The sequence below is a fragment of the Halyomorpha halys genome, unplaced genomic scaffold (assembly GCF_000696795.3).
Source record: "Halyomorpha halys isolate HHAL.00 unplaced genomic scaffold, Hhal_1.1 Scaffold548.1, whole genome shotgun sequence".
NCBI lineage: Eukaryota > Metazoa > Arthropoda > Insecta > Hemiptera > Pentatomidae > Halyomorpha > Halyomorpha halys.
The window spans coordinates 169,365-195,881 of record NW_027105247.1 but is presented as its reverse complement, the minus strand read 5'-3'; the positions used below and the strand labels follow the sequence as shown (position 1 = coordinate 195,881).

The following is a 26,517-nucleotide window of genomic DNA, read 5'->3' as shown; positions in this document are numbered from 1 at the left end:
CTGGAACCTTCTTCTGTCTCACAAACTTCCGTCTGGCCGGTGATAGTAGAGTACATAAAGTGTGATTCCCAGTCCTTTCTGTGTTCTTCAGCTCTTATTGTGGGATTTTCTTTAACAGCAGATTTCAAAACATCAAAAAGATTCCCTGGGTAAAGCAAAGTAATGTCTAAAAGCAATTCTCATCACTAATTAATCAAACCATCATTCCATTCCTTACATCTGCATCTAGCTATCTTCAATCTTCGATATTCTGTCATATATCTTTTCACTTCTTTTAAATATCAACGCACTATAAAATAGAACGAGTATGTTTCTCATTTCATTTAAATGACTTACATTAAAAATTATATACGGATAAGATACCAATCGGATATAAATTATAACCTGTTCAGTCCAGAGGTTCATAACAGGATAATTGGGAACTAATAGGGAAGTAAGTTTAAGAACTTGTGAGTTAGTTCGATATTCTCAAGTGGTTGTATCAATGGTGAGCAAGAGAAAATCTGAACTTTTATCAGATGATTCCTGGAAGCAAGGTTTTACAGGATGATGGTTGGTGGAATAACCTCTGAAAAACATCTACAAACATGATGGTGTACATCAAGGCTCTATATTGAACAAAACAAAGAGGAAAATATGAATTGTAAGAAAAAAGTTTTATCAAGATAAAATTATTTTTTATTAATGCATGAAATGTTTTTCATATTAGAAGGATCTTTCTTATAAGTATTTTTGTGAAAAGTCCTTTCTATGAATCCCTTTGTTTCATACATAATTTTTTATCATTGCTTCGGGACCCTTCCATCTTCAGGATCAACAATCTTATCAGTAGCTATCTTGTCTTTTGATTTTTTTCTCACTATTCAATATTTCATTTTATATTGAAATATTTTAATTTCGATTTTTAGTCTTATACCATAAAATATTTTAATATAAGACGAAATATATGATTATGAATAAAAATCAAAAGGACAATATAACTACTAATAACATTGTTGATCTTGATGATGGGAAAGGGCCCCAAAACAATGATGAAAAAATCTCTATAAAATAAATACATTAATAGGAAGGAATTTTCACAAAAATACCTAATGTAATATTAACAGCATAGGCAATGCACGAATTTGAGAAAGTTATTTGTGATTATTATCTTCAAAAATAAGACTTATCTTTTTTAATCACTTCTAAACCTTGGAAGAGTTGCTTTTTTTTTTTAATTTATAAGTTACATTTCTGTGGTGGAATCAACTGATGGAATATTGTGATGTTTCACTTTTAACATGCAACTGCAGTACTGTACTGAGTTGAATTGGTTTAAATAATTAATGGTTTAAAATATTAATGAGAGCAAAGTATGAAAGATGAGATCTTAATTTCAGTTATAATATTATTGGATGATTCTGAAACAAAGTCTTAAGTCTGTCGAATACCACTAAACAACTAAACGGTCTGTCACCAATTCACGGCAGAAAAAGAAAAGATCATATAAATTTAGTCAAAAGATAGCACATCTGTAATAGCATTTAAAAAAAGTAAACAGAGACCAGACTTCACTTCAAGGCAGTTCAGAAAATATGAGATACTTGTTAATTTATTAAAGTTTAATTTAAATAAACTTAATAACAATTATTAATAATGAGGGAAGATAAAGTAACTCCAATGCTGACCTCTCCCCCTCTTTTAAACTATTACATCCAACAATATGATGAAAGGTATGTCTGGTTCTAATGAAAAATTCATTTTTTTTTTTTTTTTTTTTTAGATAATTTTATAGAATACAAATATTTAGATACATTTCCCCAATCCAAATCTCAAAAAACGTGTTCAGACAAGAACCAACTTTGGCAGGATATTTAATATACTTTAATTTCATTAAGAATAAATTTTTCACCAAACCCCATAGTTTTTGAGATATAAACAAAAACTGATGAAGCACACATCTTTTCCCCCTTTATAATGCAGAAACCAGTGGGACTATTAAGAACACTAAGTTCTGGTGATACTAAACATACTCAGGAGAGGAAGCTTATCTATTTTTTGAACGATTCGATCTTATATATTTTTTTGTAAAAAAAATTTGTATTTGAGGAGTGAAGAATCCACAAATAAGTAATGGTAGAAAAGTGAGAATAGTGTAAAGATGTGACATGATTTCCTATATGAAATTCAAATTATAAAAAATTATGAGGTTTAAAGTACATGAATATGGGACAGTGGTCCCGAAACGTTGTACTATAATATGATAATTTAACATGAATTGCATTCAATTGGAAGTTTATTAACCTCAGAAAATTTTTATGATGAAAAAAATTGTTGTACCTCGGGATGCAGTAAGACCTTGGGTGACATTGCATCAACAATAAAACCAAATTTTTTACAATTCAATTTCTCAAATATTTTATTCAACTAATCTAAACATTTATTTAAAATTGTTATAAAGCTCAATAAATTTAATATTTTTTTTTACACATCTAACAAAAGCATAAAATTTTTAAAACTATCGAATTGAACAGGATGAAAATTCATAGGATTATTTATAATAAAATAGAAACACCTAAATTATAAAAAGGTTACAGAAAAAATATTAACACCAGTGTTGAGTAAATCATGAAGAGATAACCAATGTTTTTTACTAACAAATGAACACCTACAAATTTAACTAGGATATGTATCAATACTACGTAGATGTAGTAATGGAACCAATACACGCAGACTTGGAACCAACTTTATTTAAAGCAACACAGACTTTATTAATTGTTCATGAATAATAAATTTATTTATTTATAAAATAATGTATAAAAGGTTATATTTTGTCCAATTGTAATTCGTAAATCAGAAGAAAATTTTTTCTCACAAATATAAAGTTTACTAGTTATTCATAAATAACAAATAAACAAAACAAAACCTGGCATATTTCCTGTTTTCAATTATATGCTGTACTGAGTATTTTTTAAATATTTAAAAAAATACCTAAAGGCAATAAATTTTCAGACATTTATATAGGAAATCATTAGATAAACAGTGAGAAATAAATTTTAATTAACTTTTTTTTTCAAGTAAATTAACTAAAACCTACGGATCAAGAATACAGTAGACACAGTCTTAAGACAAATGGGAATAAAAAAATTCAATTTCATAAGTACCTTACACTACAGGATAAATTACCCTCCTCAGTTCAATTGCCCTATTTGTAAAATTACTTAATTTTTCGTTTTTACAAATATCTGAAGACTATACACCACTACATCACATATTACTCCAACTTAAAATAACTTCTCTGCGTCGAGGATAATTACTACTGAAATGTTTGGTATTTAAGGGACAAAAAAATAATACGAAACTTTGTATAATAAAAAATGTATGAACTTTACACATAGAAAAATGTGATTACTTCAAAATGGAAAAAATTAATTTAGAATAATTTAATTAAGAAGGGCAGTGTACTACAGTATAAGGCCCTTAACCTAAAAAAACTTACTCAACAGAAGTCCAAATTTTTCAATTTTATTTTAATTAAAACAGGACTTTTATACTATCCCTTAGCTTGCTTTAGTAGCTTCCTTTACACAGTAAACATAAAGATATACGTCAATCTTAAATTATTTGACCACTTCACTGTTTGGGTCTTACAAGTTGGTTAAAAAAACAATCTTTTGAATAAATTTTGTATAGATATTCTAGGTAACAAATTTCAGTGTTTATCATCAGTTTTATGAGTATTAGTATTACTATTTCCTCACTACCAAAAGTAGTGAAATTTTGAGTTAATGCAGGAAATGAAAAAAAAAAAAAATAAAAATAAACCTGCTCAGAATCGAAAACTTCCATTCATGTTGTAAGTTTTAAACATCAGAGAACCAATTTGACTTTATGTCAGTCAGTGAGTATCATCAATATCAATGTACAATTTAATGGTTTTCAATGTCAGTGAGGGGTTGCAATAGTTTGACATGCCTTAAATGCTGAATTTTCAAAATAGCTTTCTCTAAAGAACCTTTAATTTCCTTTGTTTAAAATGATTAATTATTTCACATTTTTACTAATAGTAAAAAATAGATAAATATAAACTATGAAAAGATTTGATATAAGAAAAAATATTTTTTCCAGATTGAAAACACCTTAGAAATAAGAGTAGTAATATAAACGTATTGGAAAGCCAACAATTTAAAAAAAAATATAAAGTTGTAGAAGTTAATGGAGAATGACGAAAAATGCATAAATAAAAGGTCTCTTCTAACACGGGTTTAACTGCTAGGAACATTTACAGTGCATTTTTCAATTTAGCCAGTCTGATCAATATATTCATTAAAATAAATATTAAATAGTTAATTTTTAATTTCACATAACTTACACTTGAGCCTTTCAGTTGACAAAATGGCTGCCAACATAAAAAAATAATTCTTAGTATTTTCAATATTGATTCTACAACAATCTAGTATTGAATAAATGGAAGAAATTAAATTTTACTAAACTTTTATATTTTCAACTTTCTACCATACTTTTGAAAAAAAATATTAAAATTTTGCAATGACAGATATTATTAAAATTTTCTAAAAACTGTTGAAATAGGAGTTAGTCAATCAGTGAACTAAAGGCTCATTTGGAAAATTAGTACAGGAAAGTATTTTCACAGTGAAGAATAAAGAAAAAACTATTATAAAATGAGCTAGGATTAATTTAAAGTTTAAGTAGGGATAGTGGTTTTGTGGTGCATGTACAGCACAAGTTTTTTTTTTCAATAAGGTATTTTTCATTACATACATATGCGTCAAGTTCATTAAATGATTAATACTTCGCTACCTCCACTATAACTGTGGAGTATCCATATAATACGGGTGATTTCAATCCACTCGACCTACGTTATAGTGAGGATTCCTTGTAATAAATATTTCAACTAACAAATGAAATAAATATTTTTGATTAAAAATGCCCAAGTATGCATGAATGTGAATATAAATAAATGTAATGAGACATTAATATTTTAGTAAAAAACACCTTGGTTTTAGTAGTGGTGTTTGTTTTAACACATAGAATTTTTTTTCAATACATAGAGATTGTAATAAAATTTTTGAGTTTCTGAATAACTCAATTAAATTATATACTAGAAATTTTCTATAAATTTAAATTCATTACATAAGGGTTAAAGAGTGCTTTCTTAGGCAATAAACTGGGAATAATTAGGAAAATAAAATAATTATTTGTGGATATATAACTGTATTAACAACAGTATTATATAAACAACAAAAAAAAATTACTTAAAATATAATAAACCCCTCCTTTATCAAGTATTCATCTTTTTTTTTGTTTAAGTAACAAATTGTGACTTGAATAGCTCGAAGCTGGAGATGATTAATAATTAATCTAAATCTAACAAATTTATTCTATAATGAGGGATATAAAATTCTTTAACTACTTCAGTCCCATAGATTTAAAGAACATTGAAGATTTTTAGTTGCAAAATAAATTTATTAAAAGGGCTTATCAATATTTTATTTTAAATTGCAAATATCAGTGACCATTACATGAAAACTTTTGATTCCTATAACAAAAGGATATTACATAATGACATCAAGGTAATATAAAGCCAATTCGTTTATAATTAAATAATTTCAGCCCTAAATAATTAATATTAGATATTTACATTATTATATTAACTAAATATATAATTTTTCAAAACAATATAGAAAGATTGTTTAACGTTAATTCCTCTAAAAGGACAAAAACGAATATTTCTTGAAAAAAAAAAAAAAAAGAAAGAAACCAAATAAAAATTATTTTTTTAAATAACAAAAAAATATTAAAGAATATCAGCTGACAAAACTAAACCAAATAAGAAATTTTCTTAAACATGATCTATACAAATTTTAAAATAGTTCTCGCACGCAATGAACATAATGAAACAATATTCACACAAACACGCAATATTTATCCTGACCGCTTCATCTAACTATACAGAAAAAACTATTGATGAAAAGTTACTTATATTAAAGAGAAATGTCAGGATGACAGTAGCGGTTACATTGTTTTCAGTTTTTTTTCTCTTGCGTGTTTATCCAAGTTATAAACTTCAGAAGTTTTCTCAGTCATCTAAGTTCTGCGACAACAAGAAATTCGCTGCAAGGTTCTCATTTTTTTCACAGGCAAAATATGCCTGTATAACGAGGTGTTCAGGAAAACCAAGAGCTTTCAACTGAAAATAAAAAAGAAAAAATATTAATTAATAAATAAGAACTGCTTTGAAGGTTGAATAACAATAGAAAAATAATTATCTGACAATTGCTGCATTGTATAAATTAATTTTACAAATAAATAAAAAAATCCCATAAACAACTGAACATATTATTTAATGATCAAAAATGTAAAGATAAAAAAGTGTCACTTATTAAGCAATGATAATCAGAATGGATCTACAGACCAACCGTAAAAAACAAAATGAAAAAAATCATTCAGGTAGAACATTTTATGAGAAGAGTTAAGAACAAAAACAAAAGTGATACAATAAAATAAACATATACTGATTGATTTTATGACTATAATTATACATGAAAAAAAATTAAGGTGAAAGGAAGTATCCACAGAACAGAATCCCAACTTTATAACTTAACAGGGAATTGGAATGACTTCCAAAAATTTTGAATTTGAAATCCTACGTATATGTTATTATTAACTTTGTAAATCATAAATTGTGTAATTATATAAATAAAAAACTCTGTTTTTATAATTACAAAGTGCTTCTAAATTTAAGAACAAAGGATAGGAAAACATCTAGATGAGAACATGAATGAGACAACTAAAGTCAGTACACTCCATTTCTATTCAATGGGATATGCATGTTTTAATTTTGTCATCAATCTGCACATATTAAAAAGAATTTAGGTGAAAACCAAAATTCTTTACAATTATCGGTTCAGAAGATATTAATTTATAAATATAAAGTCACGTTATCAGGCTAACTGAATGCCATATTTGACAACTGAGGCTGATTATATGTCACATCTTGGGGGGCACTTTACCTGTGTCTATAACCTAGGCCTAGGCAATATTAAAATAATAAATTAAAGAGTTATTTCATAAAGTAATTATTACCAAAATAATGATTAATTGATGAAATCATCTGTCAAATAACTACCTCCATTTATTTATTAAAACAATTATCCATTCAATAATCATTTGTTTAAATAAAGCAATCTATTTCTGAAATAATTATCTGTTAATAGCTATTTTACAAAAGTGAAAATTATTTATTTCCAAATTAAAATTTCTGATACTACATTTAAAATCTATTAATACTCAATATTATACAACATTACACATAAATAGTTTAAAATGTTTGCAACAACTGTCATAGCCAATGCAACAGTGTAAAATGAATGACAGTATTTACTGTTGTTACAGTAGGTCTGGGATTGTAGTATAGGGATATAGCAACAAAGAAGCTTTAGCCACATTAAAACGGCAACATTTTACTGCCACAGTGCAAATTATGCGACAGTTGCCATCATGACATTTACTGTTGATTGTCTGAGCTGAACTCAATTAACTTCTCTCAAGCAATATAAATGAAAATAAGATTATTAGATAAAATAATCATTTAAAAAATAATATTAAAGTAAAATTGTAAAATATATCATTACAAAAACAATTTGTTCAGGTTTTAACAATTTATTTGTAAAATATTAAAGTATATAAAATTTAATACATATGTAACACATAAAGTATAAAAATATTAAAGTATGGAATCAAATAAATTTTTCCCAGAACTTAAAAATTGGCCAATGAATTTGAAATGCCGAAGAATTGGAATTGATGAGTTACTTCCAATATTAATCCATGAAAAACAACGCAACTAAGGAAAAGATCATACGAGGACAACGGTAGTAGTATTAAGAGATAACCTCATACTGGTTCTATTGGCTACTTTGCGCAGTAAAAAAATTAACTAATGAATAAATTTATATTAAACTACGGAAATCATGATTTCAATGCAAATCATAAAAAAAAAAAAAAAAATGAAGGCTCAAATAAAAATAGTACATAATATTACTATTTGAGTTTAATTTGATCACACCTGCCAGACCATATTCCATTTACACACGGTCAATCAGCAATGTTCCAACAACTGTAAAAAAGTTGTTTTTTCTTTAAAATCTGTGAAATAAGCATATACCTCATTGTTAACATGGTGTTTTCCACATTTCTCTTACGCTATTGAAATCCTAAAAAAAACCAACATTTGTTGATTACCCTTCTCACTCTCCAAACAAAAATCCTAGAGCTTTATATTTAGAAACCCTGGCCTACTTGATAGTAATATTCATAATCAATATTTACCCTTTCAATAGCTTCCTTGTCCTGAGGTGTAACAGGAACTTGGGTGGTTGTAGAATTTTGGGTCGCCTCAGCACCGCCCCCACCACCTCCTCCACCACCACCACCACTAGCACTAACAGGCTCGTTCAGCATTCGCACGAATTCCTCTTGGTGTTGAGATATAAGCTGTAAGAGTGCAGGATTACTTTGGCCAATTTGTTGGAGTACAGTATTAAGAAGTTCAGGATTCTGTTGAACTACAGAACGCATCTGCTGGAATTGAGGTTGTGACCTCAAGAATCCAAGAGGCTCTTCTGATGACTCAGTCCTTTCTCCTTGTTCATCTGTTATGGAAATAAACATAACTCTAGAGTAAATAACTTCTTATCAACTAACAAGATACTCTTCATTAAATGATATTAATATGAAAAAATAATTCAGGCAAGGAATTGAATATTGGCTATAGTTGTTATAGTATATAATTATAATTACATAGCAGTATACATTGTTATAAATGTCTGTTGCTTTAAGAGCAATGCCTTAGCAGAGAACAGGATACATAGTCAAAGTAATGACAAAGCTGCAATGAAATTTTCCATTTTTTTATTAAAAAATAAAAGCAACTCAGCTGAACAATTAAAGCAAGCGTAAGTGTGACCTACCTGCAGCTAAAATGATAAAACTTTCCACATTGTATTTATATTAACAAATGGTTTGAATTATTTCTATGGCTACATTATTACTTATTTAGCCTCAAACCATGAACCTACAGTAGGTCAAAATAAACATGTGTAAAATTTATATTCATCTCTATTTATCTGTATTGAACTGATGTGATCGAAAATGAAATCTTTAAAAATAATAGATTTCAAATGAATACTATCTATAATGAAAAGCATACCAAAGGTAACATAGACAGTAGGAAAATGCATTTGCCCATATAAACACGTTAGGAATTAAAGAGAATCTTATGATGATTAAATATCTTTAAAAGTCAAGGTTTACCAAACTAGGTAGTATATGGACTGAGGAAAAGTTATAATGGTTTTAGGAATTCAAATAACACCTGCAGGGTTCTTGATCAGCAACTTTAGTCTTTTCACACCTGAAACAATCTGAATGGTAAAATAAAAAAAGTAATAGGATAATCATACATACTAGTGTCATTCGCAGCTGGTTGCTCCGATGCATCTGGATCTGGAGGTATACCATTGATAAGATATTCTACAGCCCTGTCAGGATTGTTGTAACTCGCTCTCAACGCTGCTTCAACCTAGATTTACATCCAAATATTAGTCAAATTATTTTTCATATAAACATTACTTTTATAAACTTTATCAAAATAATTAAAACTTCAAACTAAAAATATCATGATCTACTGAAATAATAAATTTTTTATCAAAAGTCAATATGTTCATTTTGGTAAGTTATTACTTTAAGTAGAAAAGAAGGCCATCGTAGCCTCCAACAGATCAATAAATTAATCTATTTGAGACAACAATGGCCTTCTTGAGTACTTAAACTTATAATTTCCGCCTTTTGGTATTTAGTTTTTTCTAAAGTTATTATTTATACACTATGGGAACATCTTGTGTTAATTAAATTTTTATTGACAATATTAATTAGTAACACCTATTTAACAGGAAAAATCTAAATCTTGAGATAAACTGAATAAGTTTTTGTTATAGAGTTTTAATTTTTCAAGAAACCTTTCATTTTTCAGAAGTGGATACATTAGGCTTTGATAGAAAACTTCTCAAATATATCTTTATGTGTTAGGCAAACTGAAATAAGTATTGAGATAGTAGGTAAATACTAAGTATGACCTTTGAAAAGAAAACTGTTTAGAATACCTACTTCTAGCTTTGATGTATTTTAAAGATAAAAGAAACTTGAATGAGGTTAAAATTGTCTACTAGAATATATCGTAATTAATATCTTTTTCTAGTAGAATCTGAAGATGATCTGTGCTTTGGGGTAATATAATCAGAAGTACGTATTCAAAATAACCTAAAACAAAAAGTTTTTTTGTTTTTTTTAAAGAAATTATGAAAGGATTCATATAATAGAACTTATATGAAATTAAATCAATCAATGAATTATTTCCTAAGTGATTATAAGCCCATTCTCCTTCTGAAATAAAAATGATTATATATTGGAGAGGTTACAATTGATTTTTTTTGATAAATAAATAAATAAATGATTTTTAATCAATACATTTTGTATCTCACCTGCTCAACAGATTTTTTTATTTCTAAGATGGATCAACTTAGGAGAAATTTTGATTTAAAAATTAAACTAAATGTTCTTTATAATTAAATAATAACAAGGAAACATTAGAAAAAGAAAAAAATTTTACAATATAGCAGCTATTTATAAATAATCCATTCTAACCTGAGGCTTTTCATATCCCATGTCAACAATGTTTTGAACCATGTTGCTATACTCGTCACCCATGAGGAGGGTTGATTCGGCTTGTGAAATGCTAGGAGCAGATGTTGTTCGTTCTTGAGGTGGAGTAGACTGTGTTTCTTGTGCTGCAGGTGCTGCTGTTGTTGTTGTTGTTGTTGTAGTAGTAGGAGGTGCGGTCGGATCAGCAGGTCCTTGATGGGAGGGTGGAGGCCCTTTGGGCTTAGAGACCATCACTACTATAAACTTTTTTTCATCTATGTTATATTCACTGACAGGAGTTTCATCATTAAGGATCTTGCCTAGAAAAGAAGAAGAAGACTTAGTCAGATTAGTTGATAAAACTGACCTACCAAATTAAGAAGTTTTTAAAACCTATGATCTGCATGAGGTAAAACAAGGAATGTATACTAATTATAAAATGTTGAAACAACTGCCTAATAAGAAAGATAAGATTGAGAATATGCACTAACAAAACAAAGTCTATAAATAATATTATCGAGGGATGAACATAACTGCAGAATTAGAAAAATAAAACCTCAATTAACAACATAACATTAAAATTAACCATAACTATTTATCATGAGCCAACGTTTCTCCCCCCTTTGCATGGTTTCATCAGAGCTAAAAAACATAGAAACAACTTACATTATTTTAGTGCTTATTATTGTTTTAAGCCCCAATGAAGCTCTGCAAATTGGGGCGAAACACTGCCTCATAATAAATACTATTTGAGTTATTTTGACTGCACCCAGACCATCTTCCTTTTATTATTATTGATAACCTAAAAATATTAAGGTTTATAGGTAATATAGGTAATACCTAAATATAGGTAAGTATTAATAAGGCAATATGGGTTATTCTAAAAAAAAAAAAAAGCTTCATTTTCGTGACCAAAAATTCAAGTGAGTGAACCATCTCCTAAAATTCCCCAATTTTTCACATGGCTTCCTAGGATCATAAAGAACAGTATACAACATAGAATAGAGCTAAAATAACTTTTTTAGAGTTTAAACCGCATGAGGGAAAAAATAGCTTAGCCACCGAACTTATACGGAGTCCTGAATGATTTCGAAAGCAGATAAATGAGACTGAACCATTGTATCTCACAACATACCCTTCCCAACTGGCTACTCCAATTCTATTCACAGTAATAAACACTGTTTAATTTTGTGTATTGTCACTTTTAAACTATATGGTATACTTTTGCTTTGTAATATTCCTGTACATACAGGAATGGCAATATCTTCTCACCATGTTTGCGAAATATGCAATAAAACACCTTCGACTGGGTTCATAAATAAATATATTTTTGTCTCAATACATTGTATGGAATATAAGCAAATATGTGCATTTTTTAATTTATAAACATTTAGAGGATCCAATACCAGGTAAAAATTATATAGGCTATTTTCAAGACGATGAAAGAAACCTCGTTATATTTGAAAAAAGAAGAACTTATAAATAAAAACAAAACTAATATTAAAAACAATAAAATAAAAATAGTAATAACAAACATGCAAAAAATAAGATATCATGTTATTATATTGTAAATTATAATAATCTTACATTACATGTAAGAACTATATTTTATTGGAAAAGTTTGGATTTGTAACTTTTACAATAATGGTAGAAGAGAAAAAAAAACTTAAAATGAATAAGCCAGTAATTTAAGTCCACAAGGCTAGTGGTTCAAATACTCAAATACCCCTCAATACAAAAATAGGGATTTTTAGTCCTGAAGCAGAGTTGCTCAACTAAGTTATTACTTAGGTTGTATGAATTGCTTTATGGAGGTTAAAATATAGAGAATATCAATAAATATATGGCAATAGAAATTCTTTGTGAAAAACTTTTGAATAATTTATTGATATCTCCAGATTCATTTTAAAGTAACTGTGAATGATTCACTATAGAGTGTTTACCTTGATTTTTGTAAGGCTTTCCCAAATATAGAATACATTCAAGTTTATAGAACAGAGGTTTAAAACACAAAGTAGATTTCATTACTGGTGGTGACAATGGATTTTGATTGAACAAAAAAAAATCTAATTATAGAAAACAAAATTTTTTTTTACTTTATAACATGGAAGAACAAAAGAACTTAATAAAAAATAATGAAAAATATGATAAGACAGATCAATTTTAAAAAATACTCCAGTATCACTACAACTGTATTTTAAATCAACCAAATAATGTTCTCAACCCGATTCAACCTACAATACATTTCTTGGGCTTCATTGTGTGAAAAAGATTTATAAAGATTCCCACAAATTATAAAAATAAAAAGCATCAATTATTTTTGAAACCAATTTTTTCACAATACTCAATAAATTAATTCTTAACATTATGAAAAAATCTAATCAGAAAATATCATACAATAATATTTATTTATAAAGTCAAATAACCCTCATTTTAAAATATTGACATATTAATTCAATCCTTGTCTTAAGATTAATCCTAATAACCATATCTATAGATATCGGTCATGTTCATTAGCTTATGGAAACATTTGGCATTCCATTTAAGGACAGTTGCAAACATAATAAGGTAGTGGTAATCAGAATGATTGATGTGTGATAATGAGAATTAGAAGTTTAAGAGCTTGTCTACCCTAGTTAGATAGACAGATATTTGAAATCAACAGTGCGCTTTAAAAGGCCTTTAATAAGGACCAATCCCCCGAGTTCACAGAAGACATATTTTAGCCGAAAACTCAAATTAATTATTATTGAGGGGTTTGAAACATCAAAAAAGAAATTTAATTCACGGAAATGAATATTTTTTTCAATGAATATTAACAAAGATGAGAAGAATATAATAAAAATGAAAAAAAAAATTGATAATACACCTCTTTTATAATGAAATACTCCAGTATCTTTTACACTTTTTTGGGAATCACCCATGTAATAAAACTCAAATTTTTACAAAATTAGAAGGTAATTAAATCAGAGACCCAGTCAGTTAATCCTTAGTACAGCTTAGTGTAACATTACAAATAGACTAAAGGACTCCAAAAATTATGTTCTACATTATAACATTATATTTTTATGACAGAATTGTCTGTGGATGATTGGATGGATCGAGAGCCTAGTGTTTTACAAAGAATGCACTCCCATACATATGTTAAAAGATAAATACATGGTAAATTTATTAATAAGAAATAAATAAGTGAAGAGTTTAATATAGGTAAAAGCTATTATATTTAAATAAAATAATGATTAATTACAGCAAAAATCCTGAGGATTGGGCAAAATTTTGTAATGTCAAGGTGTTGACCGTTTTGTATGAAATGTTTGAATAAAAAATATTAAATGAAATATTTTTATAAGGATTTCCAATTTTTTATCTAACCAAATAAACAATTACCCACCTCAGTGTTATTTGAAATTTGTAAATAGTTTAAAAACCAAACAATGAAGATAGGCATATTAAAATGAAAATATCAATAATAAATGAGAAGAATCCCAGGAATAAATAAATGTTATTTGTTCTAACTTTAAAATTATTTTTATAAAATCTATTAAAATGTTAAAACTTGACTACCCTAATGTGACCAGTTGGTAAAATAAAATTAAAACAAAAAAATTCCATCTCTTTCCCCTTTCCCTTCCTGTTTAAAATATTTGAAGAACATAGTTGTAAAAAGAATCAAAGATCAAGTTTTCATTTCACTTAGGTCTAAAATTGAAAACTTTTTGGATGAGTGCTATATCAAATCAAAATATAGTAAAATATTTCTCATGGTACTCCGATTTAGTATGTTAAAAGGTTTAACTAAGCAAGGATACTACTCCACATGAACATTTAATGAAAAGTAAGTAATATGCCATTAAAGGTATCATGAGTTGAATGATAATATCACATTGTGTATCTACTATCAACAAAGCTTGAATCCAAACATTAAACAGAACAATTCAAGTTAATTGTTCTAAAGATGATAAAAAAAAAAATTAAAATGTTAATTATAGGTAATACATAATGTAATCTATACAGAATGTCATCGATCAAGAACCTGGATCCCAAGCTGAACACATAGTCAACAAATTAACAAACGAAACTACCTTATCTATTTAACACATTATGACATATATTAACTTACCTACCTCAATAAATAATTATAATGTGCAAAAGGAAACTAACTGAACCAGAGCACTTATTACTAGCCTAATAAGGTATACTAGTAATAATCTAAATATTATACATAGGCCTATGTGTTTGATAAAATATAGTTATTTCTAATACCTACACATAAATTTCAAATAAAAGGAAATAGCAATGAAAATGTAATAACAAAAAAGTGAGAACTGTTCAAAAGCAAATTATGATTTTTTCTAAATAGAGAAAGATAACATTTCATAGACTTTAGAGTTAAGTAACTCAACACTTATATTTATAGCAATGCATACCTGCATAAATAAGCCTTTGATTTTCTGCAGGGTAATCATTTCCTTTTTCTGTATGAATCTTTTCCTTCAATTCTTTTACCTAAAATATTAAAATTATGAACTATCATCTTGAAATTTTGAACACTACTTGAAGATGAGTATGCACTATTTTCATATGTTATGTCAACTGCTATTAACTAATGTCTAACAAATGTTTTAGCACTTGTTATCTTATAATGTTAAAAGTGACAATTAGAATTAATTACACACAAAATAACAAACGGTTAAAGACATTTGTTTATCATAAAGGAATCTTCATGAAAGGTTATCAATTTTATAATCACGTTTTTACTCACAGTTTTTGATGGATCTATATCCACTTGAAAAGTTTGCTGTTGCAGATTTTTCAACGTAATAATCATTTTTAATGACCGTTCGCGTAAACACTTTTAAATAAGAACTTTACTTTCAATAATCGAAAATGATGAAACAACGAATTTGTAGCTACTGCGGCGCCATCACTGCAGGCTTAAGTGAAACCACATAACTGGGTACCCACAGCTTCTTAAATAACGGATTTAACAGTTATTTATTTTATTTATTTTTTTCTAAGTTTCGTTATATCGTTATTTCCTTATTTCTTAGCGATCTATAAATAAGAAATATAATTCATTTAAAAAATGATAATATTTCTTTAGCATTGAAAGCATCTGTTACCTGGATAGAATTAACCTGTACTTTTATGAATAAAAGGGTTAATCAAAGAAGTATATCTCTATAAAATATCTTTATTATAGAAATAAATTATTTACGTTTAAATTTATTGCTATTATTACATTGTAAAAAAAGTTCATATTTACATTAAAAAAAATTCAGTAGTCATGGCAATCAAGTTGTAACAGAAACAATAAAAATTATTCTTAAAAATATGTTCTTAAATAATGTATTTTGAGCATAAGCATATATTGTTTACCAATCTACTTCTCAATGATTTTGAGCACATGGTTAAAGAAGATTCCATAAAACATAACAAAAATAAAACTTAAAAGGAGTTTATTTAACATATTTCAATAATTACATTACAAGTTGTGTACAGACCCAACTAGTTTGGAACTTTCTATGAAGTGGTCTTACACAAAATAAAGTCTCTTCCTCATTTGTATTTACAAACCTAGCAATTAAATTTCTATCATGCACTTCATAATATACAATAATATACAGGGAACCCTAACAATGGTTACATTAATAGCAACCTTGTTTATTTGAAAGCTAAGTGGGGGGCCGGTGGGTGCATTCTCAAATCGACATCTCCGAGCTGTGGAAAATGCTGAGGAGGTTGCCTTAAATCAGAATCTCTTTGGAGCAGTACAGAAGATTTTCTTCTTGGGTCATTGGCTAAAAGACCTCTTTGCCTAGGATCTCTTGGTTCAAGAGTAGGCCTCAAGGGAACTGGTTGCATAAGTGCTGGCTGGAGTATAACCATAGCTCCAGGATTATTTCTCCTTAGCCGTGGATCATTCACATACTGCAAAAAAACAAAAAAAAATAAGTTAAATATTTAAAAGCAACTATGACACAATCATATAGATTATTTTAGCAAAATCTTGGGTACTAATTACACAGGTCTACAACCAAAATTTTGATTTGATGATTTTTGTTTATCATTATATTTTTTGATGTGTTGAAACCAAAAATGAACTCCAATTTTTCAGCACAGATTTACCACAAATCCACGATATGTAAAACCAGCTTTGTGACACAAAAATCTTTCAAACCTCCCATGATACTTAACTGATCAACTTCAAAACGTTACTATACCAAATGGAGCAAACTGAACTCTACTTGCTTAATTTAAATTTGAGATATAAGAAAATGTGTGTTCATGACAGTTAAAATATTTGGCATTTTATTGACTTTAAATCTAACCAATATATGTGTTACTGTGATCACATAAAAGAAAGAAAACTCATATTACCAGTGGTGAAAAAATATTTTAATTTGGTCAAAGTATGCACAAGTAATAAATATTTCAAGTTTATCAAAGTAAATTGGAAAACAAATTCACTCTCTCGGCCAAGTGGAAAAATCTTAACCTTTTAAGTTTTTGTTGGGAGCTATATATATAAAACCCTTAAAAATATGCCTCAAGTAATAACTATGAAAGCAGTTGTGATATTGTTAAATCTCTGCAATGATTTTACAAAATAATGCAAGGTTTCTGATTCCTTCTTTCTAACAAATCATTATCTCATTATATGAAATACTTAAATAAACAGAAAAAAAGTTTTAATTACTTTTCAACCAAAAATAAAATTAACAAACAATATTGTTGTATTATTCAACTTTAAAACATTATTACTCACACAAACTTTGACCAAATACAAAGTTCTTTCTGATGATCTGAGCAATAAAGAGTACATACATTTGTTTGATATAACGGTAATGAAAAGTCACTCAAATTTATTTAAGTAAACATAAACACATTGTCTTACATCTCAAATTAAAAATTGACCAAGAATTTAATCAGTGTCATTTGACAAATTTTAACATCCTTAAGGTACATTTATATATATTTGCTTAAAAACTGAAGATGATGGAAGAAAATGGAGGTCATTTTCAGTTTCAGCACATTAAAAAACATAAAGATCAGCTAAATTGATAAAAAAAAAATTCCATTCTCTTTATGTAAACCTTTGTTATTGATTAACTAATACTAATTTTACACAGAGAGCTAGATAAGTGAGGTTCTGCTGTAATTCAAATAATATTTTATAATACACAATGATACTTAAAAAAATATTTATACAAATTACTCACACATTAGGATGATGATAATTCGAAACAGTGGTACCGAAAGGACTTCACTTTAAAGGTATTTGAAGGTAATTACTGAACCTTGTGGACTGTGAATAGACTAAGGATTTGAATTGTAGTAGATTATAGATATAGAAAGGATGATGAGAGTTAATGGGATGATATGGGAAACATCATAAGATACAAGGAAATAGATGGTAAAGAAATGAAAAGTAAGGAACAGTAAAGTTAATTCATAGTTATATATATGTTGATTCTTAGATACCCAGATAATATTCATACGGGTATTATATAATCATTTAAAATATAACTGACATTAAAATACAAACACACTTTTTGCTCAATCCAATAAAAATATATAATTGATTAAAACGCAACTATTGATCTTCGGTAATGTGTCAAATGAACAATTTAAGGTCAATACAAATGAGCTAGCAGATGATATAGCAAAATATCTGGAGCAATGCCTGTCCAAATTTCATTGACCACCCTACTTTGAATTGAAATTAGTCCTCGCTCGTTTTAGAACAGATATTTTTATATGATTCGTTGTAGCAATATTTCCTATACTAATTTTTCCAAATGAGCCTTTTCATTATCTAACTCCAATGCCAAGAGTTTTCAGAAAAGTGCTATTAAGAATATTTCTCGTAGCCAAATTCTAACTTTTTTTTTTATTAAATATGACAAAAATATATCAGTTTACTAAAATTTACATTCTGCTCTAAACCATTTTTTATTCAATGATAAATTGTTATAGAATCAACATTTAAAATACTAGTTGGAGAAGATGGTTGGGAGGAGGGTGGGTGCGGGCAGCAAAAAGAACATAAATAAACAAAAAATTATTTATTCTTGCCGACGTTTCGACCTGAGTTTCAGGTCTTCATCAAGACTATAGAACAAAATAAGATAACAACCATCATTGAGAGAAACATAAAATTGAAAAGAAATAATATACTAACAAATTTGGAATTATACCAAATATTGAATTGAATAATACAAAATAGTTGATTGATAACTATGGAATTAGACAGTAGCAGATTGATAAAAGTGAAAGATGAAATATAATATTATATAGGTAAGAAGATAATATTATATTTCATTTGTCACTGTTATCGATCTGCTACTGTATAATTCCATAGTTATCAATCAACTATTTTGTATTATTCAATTCAATATTTTGTATAATTCCAAATTTGTTAGTATACTATTTCTTTTCAATTTTATGTTTCTCTCAATGATGATTGTTATCTCTTTTTATATATAGGAAGATGGTCAGGGTTATCTCTTTTTGTTCTATAGCCCAGATGAAGACCTGAAACTCAGGTTGAAACGTCGGCAAGAATAAATAAATTTTTGTTTAGGTAACTTAGAGTAAAACTTATTTGAAAATTCAATACTTAAGTCCTGTTAACCTATTCCAATGAGGATAAGACCTGGGTAATATAAAAGAGCACATAATGGTGCATTGATATGCCAAGTTTAATCAAAATCGTTGAGAGCCATTTTCGAGAAAATAAAAAAAAAACACTGAAAAATCTATTGTACAAAGAAGCACTCCTGGTTAGTCGATTTTATTGAAAATACTGAAGTCATATCCCAGCCTTATGCTTGCCATAATTATGCAAGTTCAGTTCTGTAAGACTTTTTTACTTTTTGTTTTCGAACTAGGCTGTTCACACACAGACCATTTTGCAAAACATTGTTATTTAGACTCGAGGGACCTCAAAACGTGTATTTCCATCGAAAACTCGAAATTTTACACAATCAAAATAGTTCCCCATACTATATAGTCCATATGAAATTAAAGTAAAAATAGTGCCAAGAATGAGATTATCACTGCTTTAGCAAACTTGCTTATTTACTTATTAATTATTCTCATTTATAAAATCTAAAACACAATGGAATGTTATAAAAAATTTAGTGAATGAGGCACATGCATATTCCACAGATAACACAACTGTGAGTGTATCAAGAAGCAAAAACTATAAAATGATCCCAATATTAATTTATTATTGCTCAAATATAAACAGACAAAGATCTAAATTACCATAAAACAAAGAAGTTGACTTAAGAAACAGAAGTTAACCTACAAAAGAAATACAGACCCAATTTCAAAAATTCATCTATAGCATTAACTTTATCAAAGTAACTAAGTCAGAGAAGTTAAAGAGAAAAATTACTTAACTTTATTCCCTATACACTGAATCAAAAATACTCTTAAACACAAATAAGTAATTCATTATACAAATGTTATAACTAATAAGGATACTTATACAAGAGCAGAAGATGATTGGGGGTGTGGCCAGTGAACAACACAAATAAGTAAAGAATTATTTATTAGAGTAAACCTTTCGGCCAGGATTTCAGGCTTTCATCAGGACTAAGAACAAAAACAAGATAGCAATCATAATGATTAAATGGAATCACTTTAATGTATAGTTATCATCTTATGTTTCTTCTTCTCTCTTCTTATGTTTCTTGGTTTTACGTAATTCCTTTAAATCATTATGGTTATCTTGTTTTTGTTCTTAGGCCTTAATATATATATTATATATTACAACTATATAATATATATAATAAATATATATCCACGGTCAATTATCAGCTCATCAATAAGTTTACTTCTACAAAATGATTATTGTAATATGCAATAATAAATAATATACCTTTTGAATGGAACAATAGAATACTACAGAAGAAAAAAAAAGCTACACAAATGTATTTACATAATGGTGTTATATAATAGAGTTATACGAACCTTTGAAGTAATATCTGAGTAGTCAGGTGGTGCCACTACAAAAGGAATTAATTTATATGGTACAGGGGGGTGTGAAGTAATAGAGGCATCTATTTCGTTCGCAGGTGTGTGAACAGGAGCTGGCTTAAAGGGAAGTTGCCGCAAATCAACATCTCCTTGAGGAGCCATTCTCAGGTCAACATCATCATCAGTCACATTTCCTCTTAACCGAGGGTCCCTCACTCTCCTGCACAAAAAATATTAAGTATAATAATAAATTCAGTATTTATTCAGGGATAGGCACCTTGGAACAATATTACAGCCAATAATAAAAGGTGGGCAGTAGAGCCCCTAACATAGAATATTATATATTATAACAACTGTTGTGAAATCAAATAACACCAAATGTAGGAATCAAGTAATGAAAAGAGAGTGGGTGAGTTAAATGATAAATGACATAACATAGAGAAAATATTAAATTATTGTTTAATAGTGAAATTCCCAGTAAATGAAAAGAAAAAGATCTAGAGAAGCCTCAAAACCAAATAAGAATCTAATTAGGAATAAAATGAAAGGAGTAATATAAGCTAATAGTACAAAGTAATAGTATGAGCTAACAAATTAATTAAAACAACATATCTCAAAAAGACCAAGCCAACCCAAGTAAGTTTTGATAGTTCTATTAACAGGTAAATGGAAATCAACCGCACAAAATTCTTTGTAATTTAAATTTTATTTTTCTGAACAACTACTCAAATCAGTAGTTTAATATTGGTTCAGAAAACCAAAATCAAGCTTATATATGGCTGAGATACCATCTCACCCTAAATACCAATTAATAATAAAAAAGTATTAACTTTTTTAGAAAAAATAATCCACAAGTCCTTGGATAAGAAATAACTGGATAGTAAATGATTAATGAATTTCAATCTGAAGAAGTAGTAAGATTCTATTTTTTCTCAAAAATACATCTCAATCATTTATCGAATGAGGGTGGAATAAAAGAGTAAACAATAAGTATCAACTTCTAGGATTTGGTTATAAATGAGAATAAATAAAAAAAGTCTTTTTTTTTTTTTTCAACCTAAACTAAATGAGGAACAGCTACTCTAAGGCTAACATAAATAAAAGCAGGGTAACTGAGATAAAGCTAACAAAGGAACTTGCTAAATGAGTCTACTTTTTTTTTTAGTAAAAATAACTTTGACAATGATATTGCAAAATGAGATTAAACTCTTTACCTATACATTTAACTTTTCAGATAATTGCTGGAAAAACTCCAAGTCATCAAAACAGTTATAATAGAGCATGCTTGATATGTTTATATAATTTAATTAATTTTTCTACATCCAAATTTTATGAAGTATTAAAATAATAAGACAATTTATATGCTAGTGTACAATACCGAAAGGAAAATGAGCTTGTCACAAAAAATAGTTGAACACACAATCTTTCTAGCAGAACGGTAAGAAAAATTACCAATGTCATTTAAAGCTCATTCTAATATATCTTTTCACTAATTAGAAAACATTGGTTATTTAACGCTCTAAAATCATAATACAGTAATTGATGTAACGAAAAATTCATTTTAAAAATTGTTTTTCTACAATTGATCAAATGATTTCCTTTGAATAGATGTCATAATTAAATCCTCTTAGTCTTTTCTGCTTGAAGTATATGAGAATATTAAATTCCAATAAACAACTTTCACCATAGAAATAAAATGGTATAAAAACCCTTACGATTAGAAATTTTCATTTAAACGTAAATTGTTTTTACAATAATTATTTCATTGTTCGTGTTAAGTAATTGAAAATTATGTCATTTTTTATTTTTTTTAGACTTCTTAATAGAATATGGGTTATTAATTTGAATTAAAAAAGAAAACAGTATTTTATACTAAATATTGAATAAATAGGTAAATTTAACATATTCAAATGGCTTCACAAATAATGTTCAATTAAACAACTCATCAAATAAACACAAATATCAAAAATAGATTTAATTTACAATCAACCATTTTTTTACTTAAATAAAGAAAATGAATAAATTAAAGTCTACAAGAAGAGTATAAGAGAAGTAAAGAAAAATTAATACTAATTACCTAATTTTTCTAAACATCTTATTAATAAAGGGGTTAATAAATAAAACACTAAAAGTGGAAAGCATAAATAAAAGAAAACATAAACAGCAGGCAAAGCCTTCATGATAACCATATGACATCACTGACTATTCTCTATAATTTAGTTTTTCATGCTAATAAGTTCTACTGAATAAATAATTGTTTTGTTTTTTTAATTATTAATAAAAGTAAAATTAAGCATGTAAAGCTAATTTCTTTTCTGTTTTATTTTGCTTTTGTTTTTTACATAGAGTGAATACACAAATTAATGGTCCCCGAAATAAATAAAATGTTTCTGAGTGTACCATGCAATGTTTAGTTTCCTAAGTGATTTATTATAATAATAAATTAGAATACTTAATAATAATTTAGAATTCCATTTTATCTTCAATATTAAAATTTCAATAATCATTGTAGTTTTTATTAATTGGGCGACATTTCAGTACCTTTAAAATTTGTATTAATTATTATTATTAAAATAAATTAAATAGAAATATTGTAATACTACAAGTTCTAACTAATATTTAATGATCAAAAATAAAAACAATTTTTGCTGTTGTTTTATAAGCTTTTGGTTTATCTTCTGAGATACAGTGACCACTACTGCTGGATATCTCTATTATTTTCTTTATCAACATACCATCTACATAATAATAATAATTTATTTATTTGTTTATGAGGCAACCCCCGTACAAATATAATTGGCCTGTAAAGTACACACCATCCCTACATAAAACTCTTTCTAGGATTCTAAATTGTAAGCTAACATCCTCTTCATGGTAAAGTGATTTATCTTTATTAAGCAAGCTTAATGAGAAGTAAAGTAGATTCACTCTGGACTAAATTTACAATTGACATGCTTGACAAAGTACTGGAGAGCCCAGTTTAGCTCAGTGATTACTGATATGGAAGTAGCTACTGAAATATTATTTAAACTAAATAAGTTCCTATTTTCCTGGTCGCACTGGTTTCTACAGATCATCAGATCAATTCTTTTAATAGAGGAGCCCTTTTGGTTCAAAAATATAAGGTAAAATGTATGTATTCAAGCACATGTGTGCCTGTTTGTATGTATAAAATTCACAAATGAATAAATTAAAAAATATCAATATAACATTTTTGAGCATTAGGTTATTTTATTCTAATGTAATCAGAAGAGTTAAAGTAAACACTTGCATGTTAATTACAAGAGATATCATTGTTAGTAAACTATGTTTTTAATAGCAACCAAATAATCAAATTTTATTTTTAAAAAAGAAGACACAATCTACATTTCAAAATACTTCATACCTCTATAATGACAGATCGTCATGATCTGCCACAATTATTACATAAAATTTAATTTTTTTTTTTATTTTTGTGAAAAAAAAATAAATATGCACTTAGAATTCCTTTCTCATCAGAATGCTAACATTAGTGATGTAATATGATAACCTCAAAAATTCCATAAAAAGCCTACCTCTTTTCAACAGAAGGTACTGTGTCAGGAACTAAAGAACCGAGAGGTGGTAATTGGGGTGGCTGATTTAGTGCTGGGGCAGTTGCAGCTGACGTTACTGCAGTCTTGTTCTGGCTTTCAATATTTTGCTTTTGTTGAATAGTTTCTCTAACTGAAGAGAGTAATTTTGAAACAGCATTAATATCGATGTCTGGTAATATCTGAAACGAATAAAGATTAGTTTCAAGATGACAACAGCTTTAAATTTATTTGAAAGAAAATAATAACTCAGCTTACAGGAGGGACAATAATCGATGGCTGCGAAGTTGGAGGTATTGAAGCAGTCGATTGGCCAATAATAGCCTGACAATCAGAAGCTTGAACAAGTTGAATGCTTGGTTTTTGCTTCAGTTTACTGAGAATTGCAGCAAGGGGTTCCATTTTTTTACAACTGTCTTCATCTTCTGATGAGTACCAATCCTCTTCTTTATAGTCTTCATCTCTCTCTTCATTACCTTCTCCAGGCTGTAAGAGAAATTGGAGAAATAATTTTAAACTTAAACGATATAAACAAAAAAATTATTAACAATTAGTCTTTCATTCATCTTATTCATTTTTTTTTCCATATTTTCTTCAATAAAAGAAGGTTGTTCCAGATTGATTTCCCTGTATTGGTACCAAGTTAAAATATCTGTTGTATCCACTCTTACAAATTTTCTTACTACTTTAGGTGATAAGTCTAATAAAAAATTGTTAGCCGTATTTCCACTAATATTAATCCAATTATTTTTGTTCTATTGATTTTATTTCATGTCTTTGAAATGAACATTTGCATTGTTCTGGGAGATGTATTGTTTTTGACTTATTAGAAAATTTTATAGGACATCGAGAACACGTTAACCCTACCTAAGGTATCTAAGGTATCGCCTTAAGTTTGAAATCATTTTTTACTGCATTGAGACGTATTTGGTCAACATGACATTGCTAGATGATCTAGCTTATCGAGAACTTGTGAAAATAAAACAAAAACATTTTTTATAATCTTTATCATTCCATTCATGATAAAGTAATCTAAATTACAAATATTTTGAACTTTATTAGTCTCAGAATTGTCCATTCCTGTAACTAATATAGTTAGTTATGTACAAACTTCTACAACAGAAGACAGCAAGGAAAATACTAAAACTGATATAGAAGAATGTGAATAAGTGATAAATGTTACCAAGAAAGGGATAAAAAAAAAAAAAATTATTTATGGAGTCAACACTTTACAGCTTGAGGTATAATTTTATGAAATTATGAAGTATACCAATTACTATTAAAACTTAAGATAATGGATGACATTTCCAAAAATGTCTAAATGATTTGATCATGAATGACCAATTAAACAGTTTTTTTTAGAATTATTTAAGACATGGATGTGAAAAAACATGCAAGATGCTATTTGCGCTCAAAGATGATCAATGTGCAAGTTAAAATTTTTAAAATACAATAATTTTGTGTGCAACATATGTATTTGTTTAAAAAAATGTTCATGAAGTCCAAGTAATTATTTTATTTTTTTTTTGTTTTGGGTCAATTTAAAAAAAAGAAAAAGACCTGTTTTATTTAAACAATAAAACCTTTTTGTTAATTTAAATTTATATTTTCTTTTTTATAAAACTGCCGTATTTATTTCCTTCTACCTATATATGAGAAATATTATGGTTATGCTTATTCAAATTAACTTTAAACATGACACAAAATGAAGTATTTTTTATTAAAAATCTCCCAAATCTAAGAAAGAAAACAAGATCAATTTAAATTTATTTTCTAGGAGCTTTTTTTATGCCAAAAATAGAAAATGGAATTCATCAACACCCAAAAATATTTGGAAGAACCTAGTTTAACTTTCTATTCATTAATACAAGCTTGAGAGTAGAAAAAATAGTTTGGTGTAATTAATAATTTAAATTTTCATGATATTACTGCAAAAATTGGATTATAAAATAGGTTTAAAATTATTAATTAAACTTATAAACATTGAGATGAAAATTCGATTGTAAAAACTTCAAGGTCTACAAGTATTAAACAATATGAAAAACAAAATAATCTATTTGTGACTATTATTTGATAATTTCGATATAGTACATTAAATATAATATAGAGCTCAGTAGTACCTGCACATTTTCAACTTCCCTCTGTTGCTGTTGAATCCTTTTATAAAGCTCCCTTTGTCGCTTAGGTAAGTCAGCAGGAATGGAATCACTGATGTCCTCACCAATCCCACTATCTACAACAGAAATCAATAAAT

The 26,517-nt window shown here is 27.7% G+C and overlaps 2 protein-coding genes across 3 annotated transcripts in view; both read right to left on the bottom strand.

Moving 5' to 3' along the window:
- Rad23 (UV excision repair protein Rad23) overlaps positions 1 to 15,651 on the bottom strand; it is a 19,283-nt gene extending 3,632 nt beyond the window's left edge. Inside the window, exons 1-6 of one of the 2 annotated variants that reach the window (XR_010844093.1) lie at positions 15,464 to 15,651; positions 15,129 to 15,207; positions 10,705 to 11,021; positions 9,469 to 9,583; positions 8,332 to 8,654; positions 6,020 to 6,190 (exon numbers count right to left, since the gene is read on the bottom strand). Coding sequence is in view for 1 of the 2 variants with exons in the window: in XM_014426064.3 (XP_014281550.1) it covers positions 6,080 to 6,190; positions 8,332 to 8,654; positions 9,469 to 9,583; positions 10,705 to 11,021; positions 15,129 to 15,207; positions 15,464 to 15,529 (1,011 nt within the window). In the remaining variant the exon portion in view is untranslated. Of the gene's footprint in view, positions 1 to 5,964; positions 6,191 to 8,331; positions 8,655 to 9,468; positions 9,584 to 10,704; positions 11,022 to 15,128; positions 15,208 to 15,463 lie in introns of those variants that run through there. The other variant, XM_014426064.3, reaches the window with a different exon arrangement.
- On the bottom strand, positions 15,462 to 26,517 carry LOC136796386 (uncharacterized). Its single transcript, XM_067049989.1, has 5 exons — positions 26,384 to 26,517; positions 24,522 to 24,749; positions 24,246 to 24,445; positions 20,686 to 20,911; positions 15,462 to 16,632 (listed from the first exon to the last, which is right to left on the bottom strand). The coding sequence occupies exons 2-5, from the start codon at positions 24,663 to 24,665 to the stop codon at positions 16,366 to 16,368; spliced, it is 837 nt and encodes a 278-aa protein (XP_066906090.1). The 5' UTR covers positions 24,666 to 24,749; positions 26,384 to 26,517; the 3' UTR covers positions 15,462 to 16,365.

Excerpts from the sequence above, each read along its gene's own strand:
- LOC136796386 (XM_067049989.1), bottom strand. The coding sequence starts at position 24,665 with ATGGAACCCCTTGCTGCAATTCTCAGTAAACTGAAGCAAAAACCAAGC. Across the intron at positions 24,446-24,521 it reads CATCGATTATTGTCCCTCCT|ATATTACCAGACATCGATAT; the intron begins GTAAGCTGAGTT and ends TATTCGTTTCAG. Across the intron at positions 20,912-24,245 it reads GTACCTTCTGTTGAAAAGAG|GAGAGTGAGGGACCCTCGGT; the intron begins GTAGGCTTTTTA and ends TTTTTTGTGCAG.